The sequence below is a fragment of the Lonchura striata genome, chromosome 3 (assembly GCF_050655825.1).
Source record: "Lonchura striata isolate lonStrDom1 chromosome 3, ASM5065582v1, whole genome shotgun sequence".
In the NCBI taxonomy this organism is placed as follows: Eukaryota; Metazoa; Chordata; class Aves; order Passeriformes; family Estrildidae; genus Lonchura; species Lonchura striata.
The window spans coordinates 46185941-46210668 of record NC_140705.1 but is presented as its reverse complement, the minus strand read 5'-3'; the positions used below and the strand labels follow the sequence as shown (position 1 = coordinate 46210668).

Below are 24728 nucleotides of genomic sequence, written 5' to 3'. Positions count from 1 at the left end.
AAAGGCAAAATCCTGAGCAATTACAGACATTGTGATAGAACTTGCTAATGCAGACACGGCCATTTGAGCACAACATGGCTTTTGCCAGTATAATACCTTTCATTTAGAGCATGTGGTATTATTTTAACAGTGACTAGGTGTGTTTACATCAGGAATACCTTACTGATAAAGAATAATGACATCACTCTGCTTCCAAATACTATTTCTATAAGGAAACAGTTCACCAAGTCTTTCAAAAACTGCCACTTATAAAGCAATTATGTGTGCATGTGCATATATACACATATATTATAAATATAAGCATATATAAAATGTGCTACAATTTTGCAAATAAATATTTATTTCCCAGCATGCTTTTCCCAATGGCAGTCTCACAACACTGTTTATTTATAAACTTTTTGTAATTGCTGCCACATAGTTCTTTTCTGACTGCTGTTTTGTTTTACACAGAGCATGTTCTTCAGTCTAGAGATGCACAATGGTTTCTTGTACCTCCGCTATGACTTCGGTTTCAGCAACGGCCCCATACTTCTTGAGGACTCCATGAAGAAGGCTAGGATTAATGATGCTAAATTTCATGAGGTACAAATATGGTTACTATCACAGCCATTTGACCAACTATCCCAGAGGCTCCAAGCAGAAATAACTGCTCCGATGCCCATGAAAGGTGCAAAAGGATGAGGGTCAGGTGGTGATATGGTAGAACAGGCAGAAGAATAGAGTGCATGCAAGTCCTACCAGTACAAAGCAGAGGCAAGGGAAGACTGTCCCTGCCTCCTCATAAATAAGTGCTTGCAGAAAGATTGTGTGTATTGCTAGCCAAGGACAGAACCATTCACATGGGAGAAAGTTTTATTAATTCCATATGAAATTATATCAAGGACAGTTCTCTATATCAAATATAAAACCTTTCTCAAGTAAAATCATGTCATTATGCTAACTTGACCACCTTCGTTGTTATGCATTGCATTACAAGAATTATTTCCCATTTCATTTGAAAAGAGAGTTGATTTGGTTTTTTTTATATATGCACATTATTTTAGGGACTTCAGCAGATGTAAATTATCTACTTGTATTTCATTTCAGGGAATTTGCTATAAGCCAGTGTAACTGCGATAGTAGTAAATCCTCCCATAGTGAGTTGCTTCTCCTGCCTTTTACTTTATGTCCATTCAAAGTCTGATTCATGACCAAAACTACAGCTATAGGTCTGTTCATGTTTAAGCAGAAAATAATTAAACTCTCTATGCTTTGATAATGAAATAAGTTTTTTTTAAAAGTATGCCCTAACTTTTGAATAAATCAAGAAAGCATTCTGAAATTTACAGAGCTTATCTGTTTGCCACAGTGTAGAATTTTATACATTTTCTTTATTCTTAATTGAAATGTCCTGAGGGTTCAGTCAACAGAAAAATAGTGACATCAAAATAAACTTCCTACTAGTAATCATTGTCAGCCTCTCCCAATTTACAAACAAATTCTCTGTTTAATGGGAGGAATTTTTCAACAATTTTGTTGTTCCTCCTTCAACAGAAGGTATAAAGATGCAATCAATTTTGCAAGATCACCATATAAATGTCATAAAAGATGACATTTTTAAGCACATGCATTTCTTTTCAGATTTCCATTATATATCACAATTCTAAGAAGATGATCTTGGTAGTAGACAGAAGACACATAAAAAGTGTGGACAATGAAAGAACAGCAATGCCATTCACAGATATATACATTGGAGGAGCACCTGCTGACATCTTACACTCCAGGTTGGTTTACAAATGGGATCCAATCAGTATTTTCAATTAATCACCATATGTAAGTTAAGTTGTATAGCCTGTCTTTAAGGGATAACAATAAAAAAATTTCTTTGGCATCAACATTATATGAAACAACCCTTCAGACACTCTTCTAAGTGTCTCTCAGAGCTCTTAAGTACTGAAGCCTAGGCTTGATCCAGCACAGTTAAATTTTACTGAGACTAGCCCAGTTTTAGTAAGGGTAACAGAAACAGTTGTGTTATTCAAACAAAACGGCATTTTCAAACAACATGTTAACATATAAAATTGGAATTTTTCCTTGCTCTGCAAAAAGTGACCAAGCCCTCTACCAATCGCATTTTCAAACCTAAAGATGATCCTTTTCCCATTAAGCATTTCAGTTCTGATTCATCTCAGGCTCTCTTTGGATGTAAGTCAGCTGGCTCTGTGTAGGTGTGGGAAGAAAAGTCTCATTTTCCTATTGTACCATTTGGCAGAAATGCAGTTTAGCCTCAGTAGACTGTGTAACTCTAATTTCCTGCCATAGGAATCTGCCTGACCCCAGGGTCACGCTCTGAGAGCAGACTGGCTGTTTGAAGAAGAGCATGCTGTTCTGATAGGCAGTATCCATTCCCAGGGTCAGACAGCAAGGCCAGAATTTTCAAAAGGGCTCCTCCAGCTGCTATTTCAAGTGTCACAACTGTTTACAGGAATACCCTCCATGTTAAAAAAAAAAAAAAAAAAAAAAATACCAAATGTTGCACAACAGCTTCTGGTATTTAGTGGTAAATCTTGTGAAATTTTATTATTTATTTTGCTGTCAGAAGAAGCTGCTATTGAAATCTGAGATACAAAATACTTAATCTTTAAACTTTTAATACAGTGACAAGCTTCACGTAAAGAAAAATTATGCCTTTCAATCCCATGCAGTTATTTGAACATGCAGGCAGAGTAGTGTGCAAGGGAGAAACAGAGTATAACTTACCTTTCAAATACTTCTTTACAAAGGTCTTTTATAAGGGGCTATTAAGAAAGCTAGTGAAGTGAAGAGAGAAAATGCTGCAGTGGATTGGGAAGCAGCTGGGAAAAAGAAATTGGGACATAGTAGTAACTTTTCAGTTTTTACAGTATAAAAAGTCTACAGCACATTCTCAAAGGATGTCTCTTGGGGCTGGAATTAAATACATTAATGATCTAGAAAGAAAGTACCGAAGGATGGTGAAAATTACTTTCATTAATCAAGCCTAAAGAACACTGAAAAAGCCCAGAAGGACCTAGAAATCTAGATAATTTAGCAACTCAATGGCAGATGAGACTTGTTCACAAATATAGGATAAAAGATGAATCACATGAATTATGCATGCAGTTTTCTGAGCAGATTGTGGTTATTCTGAAAAACACCTGGAAGGTACTGTCAAAGCAGGAAAAATAGCATCTCAATTTGATTTATTGAAAAAATATGGATATTGATCTAGTACCAATATCCAACTGTGACGGACAAAAACTCTCTAACAGTTTAAAGTTAGAAAGTGTATGTTTATTCGACGCTGAGCAGTGTGTGGGATAGCTCCCAAATACACACCATACCTTCCAGGTGATTACAGAGTCTTTATCCATACAAGTATTGAATACACAAAATAAAAATACATATTCATAATTTTGGTACATCCCATTCCCCACTTCATATGCTAATTACTCCAAAAGCTATTAAGCATGCGTAGTTTGTCCCTTGAAATGGGTCGGTGGTCCCTTTCATGGGGAGGGGTCCCAAAATGAGGAAGTAAATGAAGTCTTCCTCGTTCTGACCTTTCTACCTTTTCAATGCAAATATGACAAATGAACTCTTGGTAGAACTCCCATTCCTTGTCTTCAATTGGTTTCAGAACAGAGGAGGCCCACAATTGTCTTATGTTCCTAAACGCTATTTGTCAGTTTCTATATTCTTCATTATAAACCCAGCTAAATAAACATTGTGCTGACAAGCAATCAATTATTAGTTAACTACTAACTCCTTACTTCATCTAGACCTACTCATTTGTTATTATTATTTTAATTAACTCTAGTAAGGCTTATTTCTAACTAAAATCTTAGCTCCTCTAAAATCTCTAAATTCTTTAAAATTTACATTTCAAATTAACAAGCAGTATCAGAAAAAAAACCCATAGGTATTGTAAAAATATTATCAATTATAATGTTTAAAAATATATACAGAAATTACTCAAGCAGAGCTGCAACTTTGATATTGTACTCAGCTTTCATTCTCTTGACAAGACTAGACAGCACAAAGTATGGGCCAAATGCGGTGGCATCATTCTATTTTCATCAGGAGCATAAGTTAGTATCCTGCTGATGATGTACTTCTCTCTCTCTACTGCTACTACTATCTACTACTGATATTTATGCTTCCTCTTTGCAGACAGACTCACATTTAACCAACTTTGCAGGGCAGCAGCAGCATGGCGAAACTAGTTCTAGTCTTAGAGTAGTCTAACAGTCTTCTAAAGCAGCGTATTACTCACTTCAAATGCACTTTTCTCTGTCAATTGATTTTTTTTTCTCCAAATAAATGAATCTGGAAGTACCACCATATGTTATTTTGCTCCCACCTCACTCACTGCATAAAGCAGAAAGCTAAGGGTAGGCAGAAGCACTGGGAACTTAACTCTTAACTGAATTAAGTTAACTCAAAAGCCTTTCTTTAAGTGAAAGCCTTTCTTTTATTGCTTGTTTCGATAAAATGTTGTAGCATTTAACACAAAGACATATTTGTCGCATCCAGCCAGCCTGAGAGTCAAGATTAGAGTAATCAATCAGAGTAAAGCTTATAGTTAACTGATTAGTGATACTCCACACTTTTGTCCAAATCCCAGTAAGGATGACAGAAGCCTTCCTGTTGGTTTTGTCTTCCTGCTGAATTCACTGAGGAGCAAATTAAGCCCCTACAGCACTCCTTCTCTCACCATATTTCAGACATGTACATGTACATCTGCACTACTTCATCTTATGGTCTGGGTTTTCCAATGCAAAAAAAATAGGCATTTCCAGATCTTGATTCTTCTGCCACGCTCCCAATATCTGCCTTACAATGAGCTAACTCACAGACAGTGAGTGCAGGTAGCAGATGTCAACAGTACCATGTCACGTGCCGTGAAGAGAGTCCCACTGCTAAGGTACATCTTGCTTAAAGGACAAAGCCTGCTTCCAGGCAGCCAGGTCAAAACTCTGGATTTCACACCCACTCCTTCAGTGTATTTGTTCCCGAGTTATCTCTTGGACTGGTACGCAATAGCTCCCATATAATTTCCTTGCACCTGTCATAGACTCACTGTGATTTTATGAAAATTACTTTTTCATGCACCTTGAGAATTGTGAGGATAAATTCAATTATAATCACCCTGTGCTGTAATGTTGTGGTATCTTGGTAAGATGCGCAGTTGAAAAACTGAGACTAATGAGTAGGAGCAGTTGGGATACACTGCTGTGCTGTCTACCTCAATTCTGACATAAAAAGGATACTGAAAGCCCACTAACTGCTCTCATTTAAAATTATGTAAACCTACACATCAGCAAGTAGAATTTACTCTTACTTCCATGACCTCTGTTAGTATTTTTCATGAGAAATAGAGACCCATTTGCTTGCAAAGGCAATAATGGAGATTGTTAGTAAAAGCAAGACAGGAAGCCTAAATCAGAACTTCTCTTTAGAGCTAAAAAAATTGAGATAAAAATAAATTTATTTTTACCACAAGTACTTATAAATACATAATATTTACTACAATTGGTGCATCTTGACTTTTCAAAACATAGTGTGGGGCTCATTAGTTGTTTTATAAAAGGATGCAAGAATCGGGCACCAGTGAGGCAAATGACTGAAGTTCTTCCAGGCCTTTTAGAACATCTTGGCAACAAAATCCTGTTCAGAAAGGCAAGGGCTAACTGCAGTTTGTTTGGCATTGTTGTCCAACAGCATTAGCTCACATCTGGCAGGAAGTATCGGCTTTAAAGGCTGCATGAAGGGTTTCCAGTTCCAAAAGAAGGATTTCAACTTGTTGGAAGAACCAGGAACCCTGGGAATCAGCTATGGGTGCCCAGAGGATTCACTGGTAAGCATAACACCATTTGTGACATAACAGCAAATTTTGACAATGAATATAGCTGGAAGCTTGAGTTTTACTCCAAACAATGGAAAGACAGTCTTCCATCAAGGAAATGACTATGCACCCATTGACTGGCAGAGGTGGGGGGGTTATGTGTGTCTGTAAAACCTGCTGACATAATACCCAATTTTCACTCTGAGCCATAGCACAAGGTATTTCGCTTAAAATTCTTCTCATATGTGAAATTGCAATGTGAAAGCTCAATCTAAAATAAATTATCTACTGTATTCTGAAATATTCCAGTGTAATTCATTTTTTCTTAAAGATACAAGGAGAATCATCGTTACATGCATCCTAATACAGATGTGTGAAATGGAAAAGACAGCAAAATATTCACCCTTCAAATGAGTTCTCGCCTTAAGCCACATCAGCTCTTCCTCTATGACACACACACAATAACTACACCAGCATTAGTGTTGTTTTGGATTTTTTTGAGAGTTTTAAAGTTTTTCTAAAGGCTTTTTATACTTTCTGATGTTTACATATTTCTACTGAATTTTCTCACACTGTTCTTGCAAATAATGATTGTTTTGCATTCTTCTTTGTAGGTAGAAAGAATTAATGGACTGTTAGTTTGACCAGTGCAGTTGGAGAGGTGGCAATTTCACCCTCCAATCCACTGTAATTTTTAAGTTACTATATATAGTAGAGTCAGAAAATAAAACATTTTTAGTTCTTTTCTTCCCCTCTTTTACATCTAGCATCCATGTGTAAGTTATTTCGTGTCATAGTGTAACACATTAGCTCTGAGAAAATTGCCATTTAACTTCTGGTTCCTTCTATCATTCATCATTTGTCCACTATAATGCAAGCTGGCAAGTCCAGACAGTGTTTGGTGTCTTCATCATGTGGCCATGTCTACCAAAAGCCATGCTGCAAACCTGTGAAGAGGAAGGATTGCTTGTAGAACTCATCACACCACCTCACCCTGTCAACACAAAGCTATCTGCAATTTGTCCTGCCTTGGACCTAGCTTAGCTCATGAGACTCAGAGAGTTATAGACCACCATGTCCAACACCCTCCACGCTACCCCAGTACCCAGCACAGCACAGAAAGTAATATGTCATGTGCTGGAACTGTGACTCAGTGCCACACAGCTCAGACAGGGGCATGAGTACCTCTGCTTCCACTTGTCATGCTCTTTAACAACAGCAGACTTAAGATGGGGCCAAGATCCCAGGAAGCTGGGAATAATTTGACTTAGTCTAAAATTGCTACACTTTCTCAAGATTTTCCCATGATGTGAGAGAAAGCCTATATAATTTAGGGTACGATACGCAGGAAAAATCGTTTTTAGAACTGAACTGGCTGCAAGTGTTAAAAAAAATTAGAAAGAAATAGCCTCATTCTTTGTATTATTGGAATGGTTTTTGATCTCTACATGTAATTTTGGTTTATTTAATACACAGATGTCTCGCAATGCATATTTCAATGGTGAGAGCTTCATTGCATCAAGCCAAAAAGTGTCCCTCTTTACTGAGTTTGAAGGAGGCTTTAATTTCCGGACATTGCAGCCCAGTGGGCTGTTGTTTTACTATTCTGAAGGAGTAAGTATCTAATTTTTTACTGTTTGTTTTATTTTACCTTTTCATTTTTTCCCCAGGAGAATACAAGGGGAATAATACAATTTCTCACTTTATGTTTTCATGCTAGAGAAAGTAGTCTGCAATATAAAAGCATTCACTGGCGACCTCATTTTTGCAGTTTGCATTTGATCTACAGATGAAAACTAGTAATGCTTCGACATTATTTTGATGCTGAGAGGAGAACTGGATCGTATGCCTAGAATTAACTTGTGCTCGCTGAAGTCCTTAGGGCAGAAATGTACAGAGCATCTTGCTGTGCTCAGCAGCAGTGCAATCCCTATTTGGACCTGCAGGTGCTACCAAAGTACAAATAATATTAAGGATCTGACATTTGCCATCCAGAAAATCACCGAGAAGCAAAGTTTGTTTGAATTAGTGGCACGGCATTTTGAGCATTGCTGAGCTGACAGAAATCAGTCACAACGCTGCCTATATTCCCAGATGGCAATCAGACTTCCATGTGCGACTGGGAAAAGCTGCTCTTGAGAATAGCTCCTTGCAGCTATGGGAGGCCAGGCTGCTCTAAACACCCCCTCAGAAGTGTGACACGGGCAGAAATATGCACTTGAACTCACAAAATGTTGTGTGAGACAAAGCGATCTCAAGATGCTGCAGGACTGACATCTGCAGTGAGCATGAGACAGAACATTTGCAACCACCCCCAAATGTCTGTTCTGCTGTGCTTGCAGAATATCATCAGCAGTGCAGCAGAGGAGGCTGCGTGACACCGATAACCACTTCTAAACTTTCCCGTGTTGCAGCCTGGAGCATTACCTTCAATTGAAATCAGGAACCGTGCCAGTTCCCCACACCGCTTGCATAAATGAGGCCTCGCACATGCCACTTCAGGTTTTTAACTCAACAGCTCTAATCCTAGGAGGTGCCAAGTGCCCTACTTAACAAACAGAAGCACTTGGCAGAATGAGCAGAGTGATTCCTACCAGCGCACAGTGGCGGTGCTTGCTCTAATGGAACTGAGTATTCCTGCTAGTGGCACAGTGATCCCCTATGCCTGACCCAGATAGCACATCTTATCTCTGAGACAATTTTGAGTGATTGAACAGGTCCGATCACAGGGAATTAGAAAAAGAAAAGAATGTCTTGATCGTATGACAGCAGGAATCTCACAGTAACAGCTGCTCAATACAGTACCAGGGTTCCAGAAACACAAATGAAATATAAACATTATACATTTGTGCTACATGGAAGGAGCTCATGTGACAGGTACATGAGACATAATTAGCAGCAGAATTCTCCGATTCTAGTCTTTAAAACTGGCAAGAATATAAATTCTAATGATGTCATCTCTTGTTTTGCTTCTCAGAGTATATCTTTTTGCAAATTAAGCACAAATGTGGAACACAGACAGAAAAAAATAAATACAACAGGAAAATTCATAGAACTGTTAATTTTTCTGTGTAATACTCGCTTATGAAGATGCTTTTGTCTATATTTCAGTCAGATGTATTATCCATCTCTATGGAGAGAGGTGCTGTGGTTTTAAATGCAAGTGGAACCAAAATTCAGTCACCAGACCGAAATTACAATGACGGAAAAACCCATTTCATCATTACTTCTGTCACCCCAGAAAGGTAAAGCTGTACAACATCTTTTCTTCTCTACCTTTAGAACATAAGTATTTCTTGTAAAGCACATTATGATTTAACACTCACTTTTAAAGTGATACTTGAGTGGGGCCTTTTTTAAGTGACCAATTTTAAAATGTGATTGAAAACTGACCAGCTTGGGCCTGAGCTCAAGATTATGGGAATTTTTATTGAAATGAAAATAATATTTTTTCTGAAAGCTTAGTCCTCTTTTGTTCTCAGGTAAGAAAACAGTTTAATAACATTTAAGGCTAGCATGAGATTAATTTTTAAACAAGATTAATTCTTCTAATTTGTTAAAACAATTCCCAGTTAACCCTAAAGTAATTGAGGCATCTTCACATAAAGCATTCATCTGGGATATACACAGTGAAACATGTTAAAATATTTTTAGCACTGGCAGCCACAAATGTGACTAAATACAGCAGTAGGGAATAAGTCTCTCTCTGTGCTCCTTGAAAGTCTTGAAACCTTTGGTTATTGGTATGTTTTACTGTTGTTTTTATGTTTAATTTTTTTAGAAGGTCACATAATCAAAGCAACTTTTTTTAAGAATCTTACCTATGAGATACAAGTATTCTTACTTTCCTAGTGGAAATGAACATTTGTACCTATGACTTCTGACATCTAAGAATCACAGTTTGAAAAGCCGAAGGTGTGAAAAGGTGCCTTGGAATAACTTTGGGGATTGTCATGTTTCCCTGAGCTTGCAAAACCAAATCAATGTCTGATGCTTTAGTATACTCCGTTCTTTATAAAGCCAGAGAATCATTCCTAACTTCTGCAACAGTTAGTGGGTTGCAAAATCAGATTAGGTAAAAAGCATTGTATAAGCTCAAACACCAATGCACTGTGATGAAAGAGAAGGGAAAAGGGATAGGGGCATAAACAATTAGCATGTGCTTGGATCCTATTTTACCCAAAAGGTGGCTCCATCCCTTCATCAGCAAACACCTAGTTTATCTTCCTTCACTGTACAGTTTTGGACTTCACAATTAACTGCAGAGTAGTATTAAATCCATGGGCCTCTGTACACAGTTTTGCCAATGCACTGCTACTTGTGAAATCAAGGCTCTCTCCTGCCTTTGAGCAGTACCACTGAGTGATGTATGCACTGAGTGGAGTGTACTGGGTGCATGTACTGTGGTGTCTGACCACTGGCACTGATGTTTCCAAAGCTAGCCTGCAAAATGGATGCTTTGCCCTTGCAGGTATGAGCTGACTGTTGATGACAAGAAACAGAGCAAGAAGAACCCAGCAAAGGACAGAGCAGGGAAAAGCCCAGACAGCATCAAGAAGTTTTATTTTGGTGGCTCTCCCCTCAGAACACAGCAAGCCAACTTCACTGGCTGCATAAGCAATGCCTACTTCACTAGGTGAGTAACATCCTCCCAAACACATTAACAGGCAGCCACTGCACTGCCCTGCCTGACAGCTTGAATAGTAGCTCATGAGAAGTGATTTATTGTCACAATAAAAATTTCACTCTCATTTTGTGGGCTAGACAGCATGTGTGAATAAGATTCTTACCTCATTTTCCACGGAATCTGTTGGCACAGATCTGCTAGGTTAAGATATTGTTAAGGTGGGAATAACTTGATGAAATAAGCTTTCAGTACTGCACCTGCTAATGCTGTGGGTGCAATGAATAATCTGCATAGCTGTAATTTACATTTATATTATGTAGCTCTCAGGTCTGCCTGTGAAACAAAATTATATTAAGGCATCTCACAGAAACTGGGGAGGTTAGGACTTTGGTCATGTAAAAGTGGTCAGAATATGTTGATCTTAAGTGCTTTATGAAATGTTCTTGTATAGATTTAAAAGTTGAATTTGATTGACACTGCAAATTGACACTCTATGCCAGCATGTATACAACAGGCAGATGTAGTATAGGCTGTCCTCATTACTCATACATTGATTGATCAATCTGTACTTTCATCCATGATCCAAGAATGAACAACTGCCCATTCAATATAATTTAAACTATAAATGTAAAATTCTGAGATTTTGAGGCAGACAATTCTAAAACTTGACAAAAAAAAAAAAAAAAAGCTGTTCTTGTCATCTCCTCTTTGAAACACAGGTTGGATCAAGAGGTTGAAGTGGAAGATTTCCAGAAGTACTTTGAGAAAGTTCAGGCATCTTTGTATGGATGCCCTGTTGAATCTCCTCCAGTTGCTCTTATCCATAAGAAAGGAAAAAACTCATCAAAAGCCAAAGGAAACCGTAATAAAAAGGTCTGCTACAAATTGCTTCAGTACCACTCTAGCGTTTTCCAAATTTCTCCAAATTATGGATCTAAAATGCATAAAGACAATGCCACATATATGAACAGGATCCTTTACAGTTCCTTTACATATTCCATCACTGGAAATTATTGTCTTGACACAATCTATCTGGCCTACACTTGCATCATTTTCTTTTGCTAGAACTCTAAAATAAAATACCTAGCTTCTTCAAAACAGTACTTCAGAAACAAACCTTTTTGATTTCTTTTGTACTGTAAAGGCAAAAAGCTTGCTTCTGTTCTCATCTGCTTCTGTATGAGTCTCTATTGGGTACAATTAGCACACATTAATATAAATGAGGAAAAAAACTCCCTCCAGCATGCAGAATTTTTGCATGATGGTATGCTTAGACTAAGCATGCAGATATGCTTAGTCTAAGCATACCCTCTCATGCCTATAAAATAGGTGATATCACCAAAAGCAGAAAGAAAAATATTTAATTAGGAAAACTGCAAAAAATTTAATTGAAATTATGTTAGCTACACAGGTATTTGGTTTATCCCTTGTTCTATCCTAAATCAGCACTTATAGTAGATCTGCTCAAGGAAAATTTGACTCAGAAACAATTCTGGTATTGTTGTAGGGAAACTATATATTACTAGTTCATATATAAATGATACTGTTATTTTATTATGTTCAATCTTAGCTAAAAATTCTGGTTAACAGGTTTTTTTTCTATGAAGGTGGGAAGAGATAAAGACAAGATTTCACAGCCCTCATCTGGCCTCAAAAAACTGTATCAAGTGAATTTGCAAAGAGAGCCTCAGTGCCACTTGCCCATGAATCCCAAGGCAACTGAACATGCTTATCAATTCGGAGGAACAGCAAACAGCCGGCAAGAATTTGATCACATACCAAAGGATTTCAGTCAAAGGTAAAGTAACTTTAGAAATAAAAATGAAATATGCTGGGGAGGAGAAAGATATATTTCAATTTATTTTAAAAAGGACACATCTCTGCTGTTGCCCTGGATTTTTTCTTTATATCTTAGGCTAAATTTTGTGTCTAGCCTGTTGTTAGGTTATATTAAAAGGTGTTTCAGTTGAGTAAGAGAAAAACATAGATTGTGTTTCCAGTTACATCCCTTTTGTGGAATCTTCATCCGTATTGCATATTAACAAAATGTGTCTCCTTGCCTATTTGTGTGAAGCTTTTGAGGATGTTAGTCTATACAAGCAATGCACAATAATCAGTCTTTTTACACAAGAAGTAAAGGCATTAAAGCAGAAAGGAAGCAGTAACATGCTGAGTGGACCTAGTCAGGAGTTTAATCTTCACAGAGCAGTAGGACATAAAGCTATGAAAACCTGGTCTAATTCAAGCCATAATGGAAATTCAAGTAATAATGAGTCCAGATACTGTTGAAATTTAATATTCATGCTCCCACAAAATATGTCATGCAATATTCAAAATCCAATAAGGATTTTGGTTTAATACTTTCCATTAAAGACTATAAATTCAACAACACAACACTTCCTGGAAGCATACCAGACCACTAACTTAGAAAAAGAAGTGTTCTTTCCTGATTTAAATTAAAAAAATCATTATCTTCATTTTAATTCAATAGCATTTAACTTAGGGAAGTTCTGATGGCACCCATATAAAGGAAAACCCAAAATCTAATATCTTCATCCCACCTTCATTCCTAAAACACATTTGCCAAATGTTATTAAAGCTTCATTTATGTAATGTTCATTTTTAAAAAGTTGTGTCATTTTAAAACAATGGATACTGGCAAGGGACTGAGTGTCTGTGGAATGCCATTGGAAATGTATAGGTGCTTGAGAAAACATGAAGAATGGAAACTAGGTTAGACCTGACATCAGAAGGAGGAATCAGTTCTGTCACTGTCCTACACCAATACAGCTTTGCCAGGTTTTAGATCATAAGTAATAATAGCAATCACTCAAGAAATTTTCACTGTGACAATGTCAAAACAACAATGGTATGACTTCCTATGCTGTCTTGGACTTCACAAGGAACTACAAGGAAGGGGAAGCTTCCCCTTCCTTGTAGTTCCCCTTCAAGTCTGGAATAATATTAAATATCAGGCCCCTGTGCTATCACACTTACAATTTCCCCCAACCCTGCTGTTTAATATAACAGAAAATGCACTGTCAGATTTTGGTGGTCTGCATTAAACTTACTCACCCTAAAGATTTTAATTTTTGAAAACAAGTTCCTTGCCAGGCATTTTCCTCACCAGCTTTGACTTCTGCTCAGAAAACCAGCACAGAATGTTTATCAGAAATCCCACTTACATAAAGCATATGAATATTTTTTTTGATGAAAGGAAAATCTCAGTCTTCCTCTGCCTGATGTTTGATTTAAATCAGAAGTATCTACTTTAATGTTAATATCATGTTTTTATGTGCCAGAGCTCAGTTCTCTATCAGCCTGAAAACTCACTCATCTCATGGAATGATTTGCTACATTTCGGATCAAAAAGAGACCAACTTCATGGCCCTTTTTGTTGCTCATGGCCGACTCATTTTTATGTTTAACGCTGGTCACCAGAAGATAAGGATTAAGAGCCAAGAGAAATACAATGATGGTCTGTGGCACAATGTAAGTAAAATAAAGCAATCATGATGGCATATATTGTCAGGGATGCAGTGAAGACACTACTCATCTGACAGCTCAGGAACTTTTCATTCATGTATTCATAAACATACTTATATGAGAAACTTCCATCAATATTTTTAGATCTACCGTGCAACATTTTATTAAGTCTAACTCGGGACAAGAAAGTGAATCAGTTATAAAAATTCAGCAATTCCCAACACTAACAGTTGAACAGAAATAAAGGAAACCAGCAGAGCAGTAAGGCAATTAAGAGTTAAATGAGTTATTAAAGGAAAGACTAGAATAATTTTATTCAGCAAATGTCTTTGAAGTGCCTAAGAAAGGAGTACAGCTGTCTTAGGCTACCTCAGTAGTCTGTGAAAATTAAAAGAATTTTAGGAGTCAAGGTGAATTTCCCCTCTGTAGGTATCTCTCTCTCCTCATTAACTACAGAGGAAGTCTACAGCTACTAAATTATTCACTTGGACATTTAAGTGTTTAAGGTTGGATGAATCCATACGATAAAAATAATGATGACTGTGAAAATGCTAACAGTGATAGTAGGTAGATCTCAGTAGACTTTATGACACCTTCATTACCACTATTTTGTAATGTAAGAAAGGCAGCAGTTTTACTATCTAGCTCTCCTGTGAATGTGAAAGAAAAAGGGTTATCCATCAAAGAATACTGGCAGTTAGCAAAACAGGCTTGTAGAGTATCCACGCTCATGCACTTTTCTTCTCAAATGTCTCATCTTCTTCCACTGCACAGCAGTGATCCCTTAACAAATGAAAGTAATCTTCCACATTTTTTTCTTCCCTTCCTAGGTGATATTTATTAGAGGCAAAAATATTGGTCGCTTGATAATTGATGGTCTCCGAGTACTAGAAGAATCTTTTGATGGGAATGCAAATAGTTGGCAAGTCACTGAACCACTCTATATTGGAGGTGTAGCTCCTGGAAAAGCTGTAAAAAACATCCAGGTAAAGAAGACCTCTATGTACAGACCCCATACCTCAGTGTAAAGTTAATACAAAAGCTGACTGTAGGGATGATATCAGACAAAATCTTATTAAGATCTTGACCCTCATCCTGCTAAGGAGAAGACAGCTTAGTTCATGCATAGAGCGAAGCTTCCACAGGACTGGGCTGGTTAGGCTTCCACAGCCTTGCAGCAGCAGCTGGGAAACCAACAGCCCACGAGGAACAGAAAAATCCTGAGAGAAATATAATCCAAAAAATTAGATGAGACAATTTCACCCTGAGTTCTGAGATACAGAATGAGTTTTGGAGACATTTTGATGTTCTCATAGTACCTCTGTTTTAAGACAGTACCTAGAGGTCAGGATTGTGTTCTACAGCTTGGTACTGAAGTATACAGAAAAGAGTGTTAAACCAAAAATGAACATAACAGTCTCTTTCAAGGTAATCTTTAGTGTTATGTGCCTAACAAGATTCATAAACCACTCTGAAAAATAGACTCCTGTCTTTCCTTGAGGCTATGAGGTATATGTGTAGCACTGCCTTGCCCTACTTGTGCTTTGTTTCTCCCAGTTCAGTAAGGATTGTTTGAGAAACAGCACAAGCTTGAATTACCTTGAAGTCATCAAAAAGACATGAGAGGCTGTGAGAATAATTTTTCCTGCTTCCCTTCTATGGAAATTATTTTTTAGTTCAAAACTGATGCACCAGACAATCACAGTCTTACAGCTTATAAACAAGTAAAAATAAGGACAGAAGAATCTATTTCCTTCCATAACCAGTTTATTTACTAATCAAGACTTTTTTTACCCCTCAGATTAACTCTGTCTACAGCTTTAGTGGCTGTCTCAGCAACTTACAGCTCAATGGAAGATCACTTACTTCAGCTTCACAGACATTTAGTGTAACACCTTGCTTTGAAGGCCCATCAGAAGCAGGAACATACTTTTCATCAGAAGGCGGATATGTCGTCCTTGGTAATATACTCCTAACCAAATGTATCCCAAAATAGGACTGTGGTATTTGCTGTGCTTCAGAATGGCATTTTGCACTAAAGAGTGTGGAAATTTCCAAGGCTGTGAGCTGTAAGGATTATCAGAAACAAATCACTATTGTGCTAAGCAGATGATATTGACAGGTTACAGTGTCATTGTGAAACTTAACATGTTGTTGAATAAACACATATGTATGTATATATGTGTTTCAAATAATAAGAATAATTTTCATAACGGAACAATTTTAATGAGGGAACAGACCATAATTGCTAAAAATTAGCATAGAAGTCAACATGGCCGAGATCAAGTACACCATCAAATGGTCATCCCTTATTTTTTTAATTAATAAAACAACATGTAATTAAAAAATCCTGTAGAAATGCTTTTGGCATGTCTTGATACAGAACAGCATGACAGAATATATATTTTCTGTCATATAGGCCTTCTGTGTTCCAGGAAGAGTTTTAGGAGAGTGTTTCAGTCACATAGGCTCTGATTTGAACAAGAAAGGAAACTGCAAAACCCTATTCACTGGCAGTACCAAGAAGAATGAGACAAGTGTTTCTAATTTGCTCCCTGGCCTGTCACCAGTTTGAAAAAGGGAGTTTCTCCTACTGAATCATCAAAGCTCAAGTGAACTCCCACTCACTCAATAATGACTGCTGAGTGTCTAGGAATTTGCACAAGAAACTGCCAAAAATACAGATAATTTACTTTCTGCTGTCCATTTCATTGCTAAGAAATTTTTTTAAACAAAATACATTTTTTAAATAATGAGAAAAGTAAATAAACCTTTATTAGTACTCCAAGCAAACACAATCAAAACAAAAGCTGAAATGCATCATTGACAGCAGATTACATTTCAATAGTTTTAAGAACAAATAAAATCCACCCTTTGATGTTCTACTTTGACTTTGAATAAATGTCCAATTTCATCACTAACTCAGTATAAAAAGAATGTTATTCTTATTACTTCACAGATGAATCCTTCAGTTTAGGTCTGAAATTCGAAGTTGTTTTTGAAATACGTCCCCGAAGCAGCTCAGGAATCCTACTGCATGGTCACAGCGTGAATGGAGAGTACCTGAATATGCACATGAGAAATGGACAGGTATAAAGGTCACATCTCCTCCACTGCCTTGCCTGGTTTTTCTTCCACCTACCTGGGCTTTGTTACACACAGATTTTGTCTTACAAATTTGCCATTAACTGATTCTTATTTATCCCCTAAATATAATAACAATTTAGATTAGCCAAACCAAATATTTATTTTAAAATACTAAAAATAAAACCTGTGACAAGTTCAGATCACTTTATTAATACAAGCCATACATATTTTGTTATCAGCTGAAAAGAAGAAAAAGCACTATTTGGCACTTTTATTTCACCCACATATTAAAAATGTATCACAGTTACAAGTAAGGTAACTATCAATAAATTTTTATTTCTTAAAAGATAAGTCTGAGTTACACTCAGACTCTTCTTTCTTTATCAGAGTTATGTGTGATAGAACAAGAAAGGAAAAGTTTTGATTGTCTGTTGGCCTGGTTTCTACAGGCTCTAGATTTCAAATGAAGGAGAGAGGTTTGAAATTAACTCACCAGACAGTTGTTGCTATTGCTATTTTTATTGTGTTCATTGATAAAATCTGGATCTCTTCTTGCTACACTCTGCACACATGCAGTAATAAATTTCAGTCTTAAGTGAACAACATAAGCAGATTTAGAGCTTAGGAAATCTTGGCAGTTTTGGGGTCTTTCCTGAAGAGGAAAATCTCAGGGCACAGTCAAGAGACTACGTATTGTGGATATTCTTCAATTATTGATACGCAGCTGTCAATCAAAGTGGAAGGGTATTTAAGTGGGGCTGACAGTACCTCAGAAATGCATCCAAGGAAACACTCTCACATCTTCTCCAAGAGCAGGCATCTACAGCAGAGTGACTGAGTAATCAGTTTAACATTCATCCTATCCTAAAGCAAGTGGCTAATTAAGCTGTTATTCAGAGAATTTATTTTTCTATGTTGGCTATAGAGAGAACAGGTGCTTCAGTTTTGACTGCAGATTAGGTAAGATGAAGCCCATTCTTACCCCTGTATCTAGTCCTTGGTGAACTAACAGAGAAATTCTTAGGTACATTGTACTGATGTGTATCATGCCACACCGAAAAGCTGAGTCTATATAGAAACGGTCCAGTACAGCACTTCTTATGTAAAGTTCTAACCAAAGTTCTGCATGTCCAATAATTTGTCTGGTTTTCCCAACTGTACCAACTGTTCTAACAAAAGGAGCTGCTTCACTTACTCCTTCACACCTCACTTCCTGTATAATACATATGCAATTAATAAATAAAATTCATCCTGGAAAAGCAGCTTTTTCCTGCTTGTCACTGCAGCAGTTCAATACCACCTTAGTAGGGATCTGTGTTTCTTTAGCATTAACTATCTGCTCTCTTTGAATGTATTACAAAAGACCTGTTTTGTGAAAACCATTTTACTGAACAAATAAGATAAACAACTATAATTCATTTTTTAAATGTAAGCATCTCTATCAGTACAGCTTGTCTGGATGATTTATTGAGCAGTTATTTTCTCCTGTGATTCTTTATTTGCCTTGATCTATACATTTTGTCCAAGGGTGGATAAAATAGAACATGAGGATAATTTTAATTGTGTTTTTTGGAGCTCTTTTGAAAAAAAAATATATCTCTGTTACAACTGCATCAAAACCCTCTAGAATTAAATATAAGTTGTTTCCTTGCAAGAGACTATTTACAAGGGCATGTAGTGACAGGACAAGGGGGAATTGCTTCAAATTGACAGTAGATTTAGATTAGATATTAGGAGGAAATTCTTTGCTGTGAGGGTGGTGAGGCTGGAACAGGTTGCCCAAAAAACCTGTGGATGCCCCATCCCATTAAATGTTGAAGGCCAGGTTGGATGTGACTGAGCAACCCCATCTTATGCAAGGTGTTCCTGTCCATGGCAGCGGGGTTGGAACAAGATCATTTTTAGGGCCCCTTCCAATCCAAACCGTTCTATGATTCTGTGATTCTCAGTCAACGTAGTGTCAGCATAATCAGGGACAATTTCAACATCTGAAAAGCCTGAGTGATTGGACTCAGAGTTTGGAGTTCTCTGGCAATCACCACCAGGAATCTCACATCCCACAACAGAGGCACAACACTGTTTTGCTGCTGCTGGAACATTTCCATGAAAAAAGATATTAATCCATTAACTAAAGAAGAGGGGCAAAATTCAGAATTACGTTCACTTTCTAGCTCTGCCAGAGACTTACTTGTAAGCTTGAACAAGTAACTTAAAAGTCATTCTTAATTTTGCTATCTATTCCTTTCTTATACATTTTCTGTTTGTTTATACGTTTCCTTATTAAGTGGCTAGCAAGATGCCAAAACCATCATCTGATGCATCTAAACACTAATTTATCACACAGGAAATTATAGACTAGAGGTACTAGTAAATGAGTGAAATTAGCTCTTACTTTTAAAGCTTTTCTTGAACTCTTTCTTGAGATAATTAGGAATGTCTCAGAACTATTGAATCTGAAATATTAAAAAAAAAAAAAAACTGATTTAGATTTAAAAGGTACCTTATTTTGAAGAATTTAATGAAGCCATGTTTTCCTTTCTCTTGGATACTTGACATGTTTTGAGTAGGGAATACAACATTATTACAACAGAAGGTAAAAAGAGAAAAGGAGGGGGTTTACACTGATGATTACATTATTTTCCTTCAGGTTACTGTGAAACTGAATAATGGAATCAGGGATTTTTCAACTTCGGTTACACTGAAACAGAGTCTCTGCGACGGCAGGTGGCATCGAATTGCAGGTCAGTAAAAGGTGATCATCCCCTAATTAAGGTAACAAAGCCCATTTCTTGCTGCCCAGATATCCATCTCCATGGGCTAGAACACTAGCAATGCTGAAGTATTTTCAGTTCTTCTTTTTCACCTGCCAAACCCCAAGTTTGTGTGACAGTCTGATTCATCCCTCAGACACAGAATTGTAGAATGCAGTAATAAACTGATAGACTGCAGTAGGTACAAGTATATGCTGCCCTTAAAAATCGAACAAGAAGACAGATGTGGGGAACTTTTTGCTCACAATAGGAAGATGTCTACAGCTGGGATTTTGCTTCTGTGCCAGATGGTAATCCTTCTTTTCTGGTTTTGAAAGTCAAAAAGTACTTCCTGGGTACTTTGAACCATCTCATCTTCCTGTCTAGATGCTGACTTAGGATGTCTTCCACTATCACTGCAGAAGCAATCTGAGTCTGCACCCTTTCCACAAGCATTCTGGTTTCCTTCTGAAGGAAATCCAGGCACACAAGCAAGGGAGAAGCCTCACTGCATTCTAATACATCCCCAATTGGGAGTGATAGGGCAAAAGCTTTTTTTAAGCCACTTGCCATTGTATGCTCATAACCTGGAGCCTAAACACTGCCACTGTATCTACCATGGGCCCTGCTCTGCACCAGAATCTGCTCACAAACTGTCACTTATGGATCACACCCAATCTAGCAAACTAAATCAACTACTCACACCAAACAGAAAACTCCTGTGTGTCATAAAAGACTCATGTGCTACTTCTTCCTGATCCCTGTTTCTTCTCCTTTCAGTTATTAGAGATGCAAATGTGGTGCAGCTGGATGTAGACTCTGAAGTCAACCATGTGGTAGGGCCACTAAATCCAAAGGCAACTGACCACAGGGAGCCAGTGTTTATTGGAGGTGTACCAGGTATGTTTTTGGTATCTTTGTGGTACATTGTTCTGAGATTTCAGCCTTGTTTCCAGAGAAAGCATAAAGATTAAGTTTTCAGCTCAAAAAATAACAAAATATGTGAACAACCTGGTAAAATTCAAAGGCTCGAGAGCTGATCATAAATGTTCTGCCTCGAGTTCTCAAAGAAAAAGATATGTTGCTTCATTGAAATTAAAACATCCACAGCTGCTGGAGGGCAAGGTATGGATTCAGCAGAGAAGTCAGCCAACTACAAACAATTTTTTTTTTCTATTTTTCCTTCCATGTGGGCTTACTGTTTTTTAAAAAGTGATTGATTTATTTATGGGATTGGAAACTCACTTTCACTGTAACTGGAGTCCCAAGTTTAGTTGCTTGTAGGCTTCTTTCCTCTTCTTCAAGCAATGGCATCTTTGAACACAAGATAAAAGATGGAGATTGTTTTTCCTACTAGGGGTTTCTGTTAGACAGATTTCTGCTCCTGTGTATCTGTGACTCACAGACCATCTGTGTAGCATGGGCCAAGATTACTACATTTCCTTCCCTTATTCAACAGACAGAGCTACTCTTTTGGGGTTCATATACAAACTGTAATCAACACTACGTGATTCATTTTTTAAGTCAACTCCTGTACATTTCTCATTGAAAATATGCAGCATTATTTCTCTGAGCCTTGCATGTCAATCATTAACAGCTCTAACTACAAAATTCATTATAATGCTTATCTTGGATTACTGGCTTGAGTGTGTGGTGTTCACATCCATCCCACGTTACCAGGAGATAAAATGAGCCTAAAGAGAATAATAAAATCTATGCACAGATGCCTGCTCACTGTTTAAATCCAAACTGGAATTTTATTAGGACAGAACTCTTCCCAGAGAGGTAATATAAAGGGGTAATTGCAAATGCTGTTCTGCTTCATAATAGAGCCTTCTATTTCTACATTAATTATAGAATAATAAGCAATGTCATACATTGGCTCTATAATACTATTATCAGCCTGGCACAGGAAAGTCTTACACAGAACTTCACAACAACAAATAAGATACAATACTAAATAATGCCATGCAGATACAGCCAACTGAATGCAAACTAACAAATCAGACACAGATGACAACACATGTGATGTTAAATTACAAAAACAGACACTGGGACCCTTCTACTCTGTTACTTAAAAGAAAATGTAGTTGTCAAAAAATGCAAAGTTGTGTCTCTATTGATAATATAGTATCAAGAGTTTCACATAACTGTAGATAACTAACCATACTTTAATGGCCTCTAGGACACTGGAAGTAGGCAAAACACTTTAAAAGAAGATTCAGAAAAGCTGCACTTAGTAGCAAAGTTAAAAGGTTCTGGCACCAAACTGATTATTTTGCCCATCATGATCTTTAAACATTTGTTTATTTAATTTTTTGATCTTCTTTTTCCAGAGTCTCTGCTAACATCAAGCCTGACTACACGCAATTCCTTCATTGGCTGCATTCGTAACTTCATGATTGATGAAAAGCCAGTGAGTTTTAGTAAAGCAGCTTTGGTTAGTGGTGCTGTAAGCATTAATACTTGTCCAGCAGCCTGATAGTGCACTGCATCGATTCTGAAAAGTTACTTAGACCACAAAAAGAAAAGAAACCATATCCAGCAAGACAAGAAGAATGAAAATATCAGAGCCACATCTACAGAAAGCAGGAAGGGGGAGTCACTTCTAGTATTTACATGCAACGAAAAATCACTGAAGAATAAAAGCTGTTGCTTCTGCACTTCTCTTAACGTACCACAAGAGTGAGCTTTAACATTTCTTATAGTGTATGTGCGGCCAGTCTGTTAAGTGAAAATACGAGATTATAAAATAAATTAAAATTATATTAAATATGTTACATTCAAAATAGATCCTCTACATAATCTCATTCCATATCTTAGTCACCCTTTTTCCACAGAAAAAGATCTGCTAGTTCACATTAAGGAATAAAGCTAGATAATAGATTTACATCGCAAATACTGTATAAAGATCTTACTGTATATTTTTCACTTTCCATTCAACTCATTTATATATTCCTCAAATAAAATGGGAGGAAGAGAGTATACTAATTATGTAAGCTTACAAACAATGAAAAATTAAAATTTTTATTCCACTTCTATACTTCATGGATATGTTCTAGCACAATATGAAGAGAAGATGTATATCTTTTAAGACGGATGCTTTATATATAGACTCATTTACCTAAACTAGGTAATTTTAGAGTAATGCTTGCCTTAGAGACAATTTTAAATTTCAAGTTTTTTCTCTGAATTTTTTAATGCACTTAATACAAACACAGCACTAAATTCACAATCTCATTGTGATCTCATTTGCACTAATGTTAAACAAGTAAACATGAAGCGTAGAAAGCAGAATCAGTCACAGTTTCAAGTGACTCCCTTATCATACATCACTTATGTAAAAACATCACTTCCCTCTGAGACTCCAGCAGGACTTCAGTTTACAGCAGTAATCCTCAAACATGTTCCTTCAGAAACATGTTCCTTCAGAAGATATGCTACTGCAGAGGAACCAAGAGTGAAACAGGAAGATGTAAACAGACAGCAAAGGGCTGCAAATCTGAGCTATGTTATAACCATAGAAGGTAGATGGAAGTTAATGGTGTCACAGTAGGCTTGCACACCAAATAGACACAAGTCACTTGCAAAACTTAGTCCCTACAATCATCACCTACAAGGAATCAAAGCTTTCTTTTCTTTAAAGAACAAAGTTATGTAATAAAGAATAAATTAACGAAAGTTTTATGGGTGCTGAGCAAATTATTGTTGGAACCAACTCAAAATATGACCAGCTGCAAAGCAGGAAACTATGAAATGTAAAAATAATGGATAACACCCTAGAGACTAAAAATTAATCAGAATTCATCTGGAAAAAACACAAATTAATCAAAAGATCTTGAAAGCATAGACAAATAGAAGAACCACCCGAGTAAGATACATATGGAAGCACTAATTAGCAGCTTCCCTACTACTCTCAGTAGGGTGAAAAAAAGGGGGTTTTGACAGACTGCAGTAGACTTGGCTTTCTCTGGATAAAGAACTGCAACCTCTGGATACACAGGCACAGGAACTCTCCAGCAGCTGGGACCCCATAATGGACTCTCCATTTGCCTCTAGAGTCCAGTGTTGGGTGGTAAATGAACACAGTGTGGCTCCAGTAGCCACTGCCACTCCTTTCACCAGCCTTGTCAGCTCTGCTCATACTTTCACCCCATTCCTGTTCTGCTTGTCTTCTTCTGAACACATCCCCTTTTCCCTGTGGCTCTCAGGCAATATGCTCCAAGCTTACAGACACACCCTTAACAGCAGAGTGATATATAGACCCTCGTTTTCATCACTCCAAAGCCCACTGTTCATAGTTGAGAAGCAGGCAGTAAGAGTATCCCTCTGCAGTCTCTCTGGATCAGGCATGGATCCCTAAATCCAGTTGCCTTCAAATGCCATCTTTGTCTCAGGCACCAAAACCAGTATGCTTGCTCAGCCTTTTCCTACTCCCAGCTAATACCCATAAATAGAACAGAAAATTCAGGGCTTTTTCTTCAGGAATATTTTATTATTGGTGTTGAGGGCGAATGTCCTCAGATCAGTGAGAGGGTTCCCAGTGGTTACAGAGGCCATGGATGGTGTCAGAGCCGTACAGCTGGGACCAGGGGTAAGAAAGGAAGTCTCTTTCCTCCCAGTGCCAGTGAGTTGTTAGATTGGCTCAAAAAAAAGCTCATGACACCACAACCTGAGCTAAGCTTCCTCAGGTCCTGGAGACCTTATTGCTGGAGAGAAAAGAACAGCAGATTCCCTGCTTAGATAGGTTGGTTACAAGGATTACTGAAATTCCTTTTAAGTTGCCTGCAGCTGCTCAGCAGAGATAGCCAGGAATAGAAAACGCTTGTGGCCCCTAAGAGCATCAGAGTTTAGTGAATGCTGGTATTAAGTGGAGCATTGTATGTTAACTGGTACACACATTCTTGGAATGTTTTTCTGTCTCACACCTACT

At 37.4% G+C, this 24728-nt stretch overlaps 1 protein-coding gene across 1 annotated transcript in view; it reads left to right on the top strand.

Moving 5' to 3' along the window:
- The window catches only part of LAMA4 (laminin subunit alpha 4), a 96818-nt gene extending 73342 nt beyond the window's left edge, over window positions 1-23476 (top strand). The window contains exons 24-38 of the mRNA XM_021555532.4: window positions 451-582; window positions 1621-1763; window positions 5722-5857; window positions 7322-7459; window positions 8957-9090; window positions 10317-10481; window positions 11192-11345; window positions 12080-12270; window positions 13775-13964; window positions 14789-14944; window positions 15760-15919; window positions 16918-17048; window positions 19693-19786; window positions 20576-20695; window positions 22132-23476. Coding sequence (XP_021411207.2) covers window positions 451-582; window positions 1621-1763; window positions 5722-5857; window positions 7322-7459; window positions 8957-9090; window positions 10317-10481; window positions 11192-11345; window positions 12080-12270; window positions 13775-13964; window positions 14789-14944; window positions 15760-15919; window positions 16918-17048; window positions 19693-19786; window positions 20576-20695; window positions 22132-22277 — 2190 coding nt within the window. The 3' untranslated portion in view covers window positions 22278-23476. The remainder of the gene's footprint in view (window positions 1-450; window positions 583-1620; window positions 1764-5721; window positions 5858-7321; window positions 7460-8956; window positions 9091-10316; window positions 10482-11191; window positions 11346-12079; window positions 12271-13774; window positions 13965-14788; window positions 14945-15759; window positions 15920-16917; window positions 17049-19692; window positions 19787-20575; window positions 20696-22131) is intronic.
- The last annotated feature ends 1252 nt before the right edge of the window (window positions 23477-24728 follow it).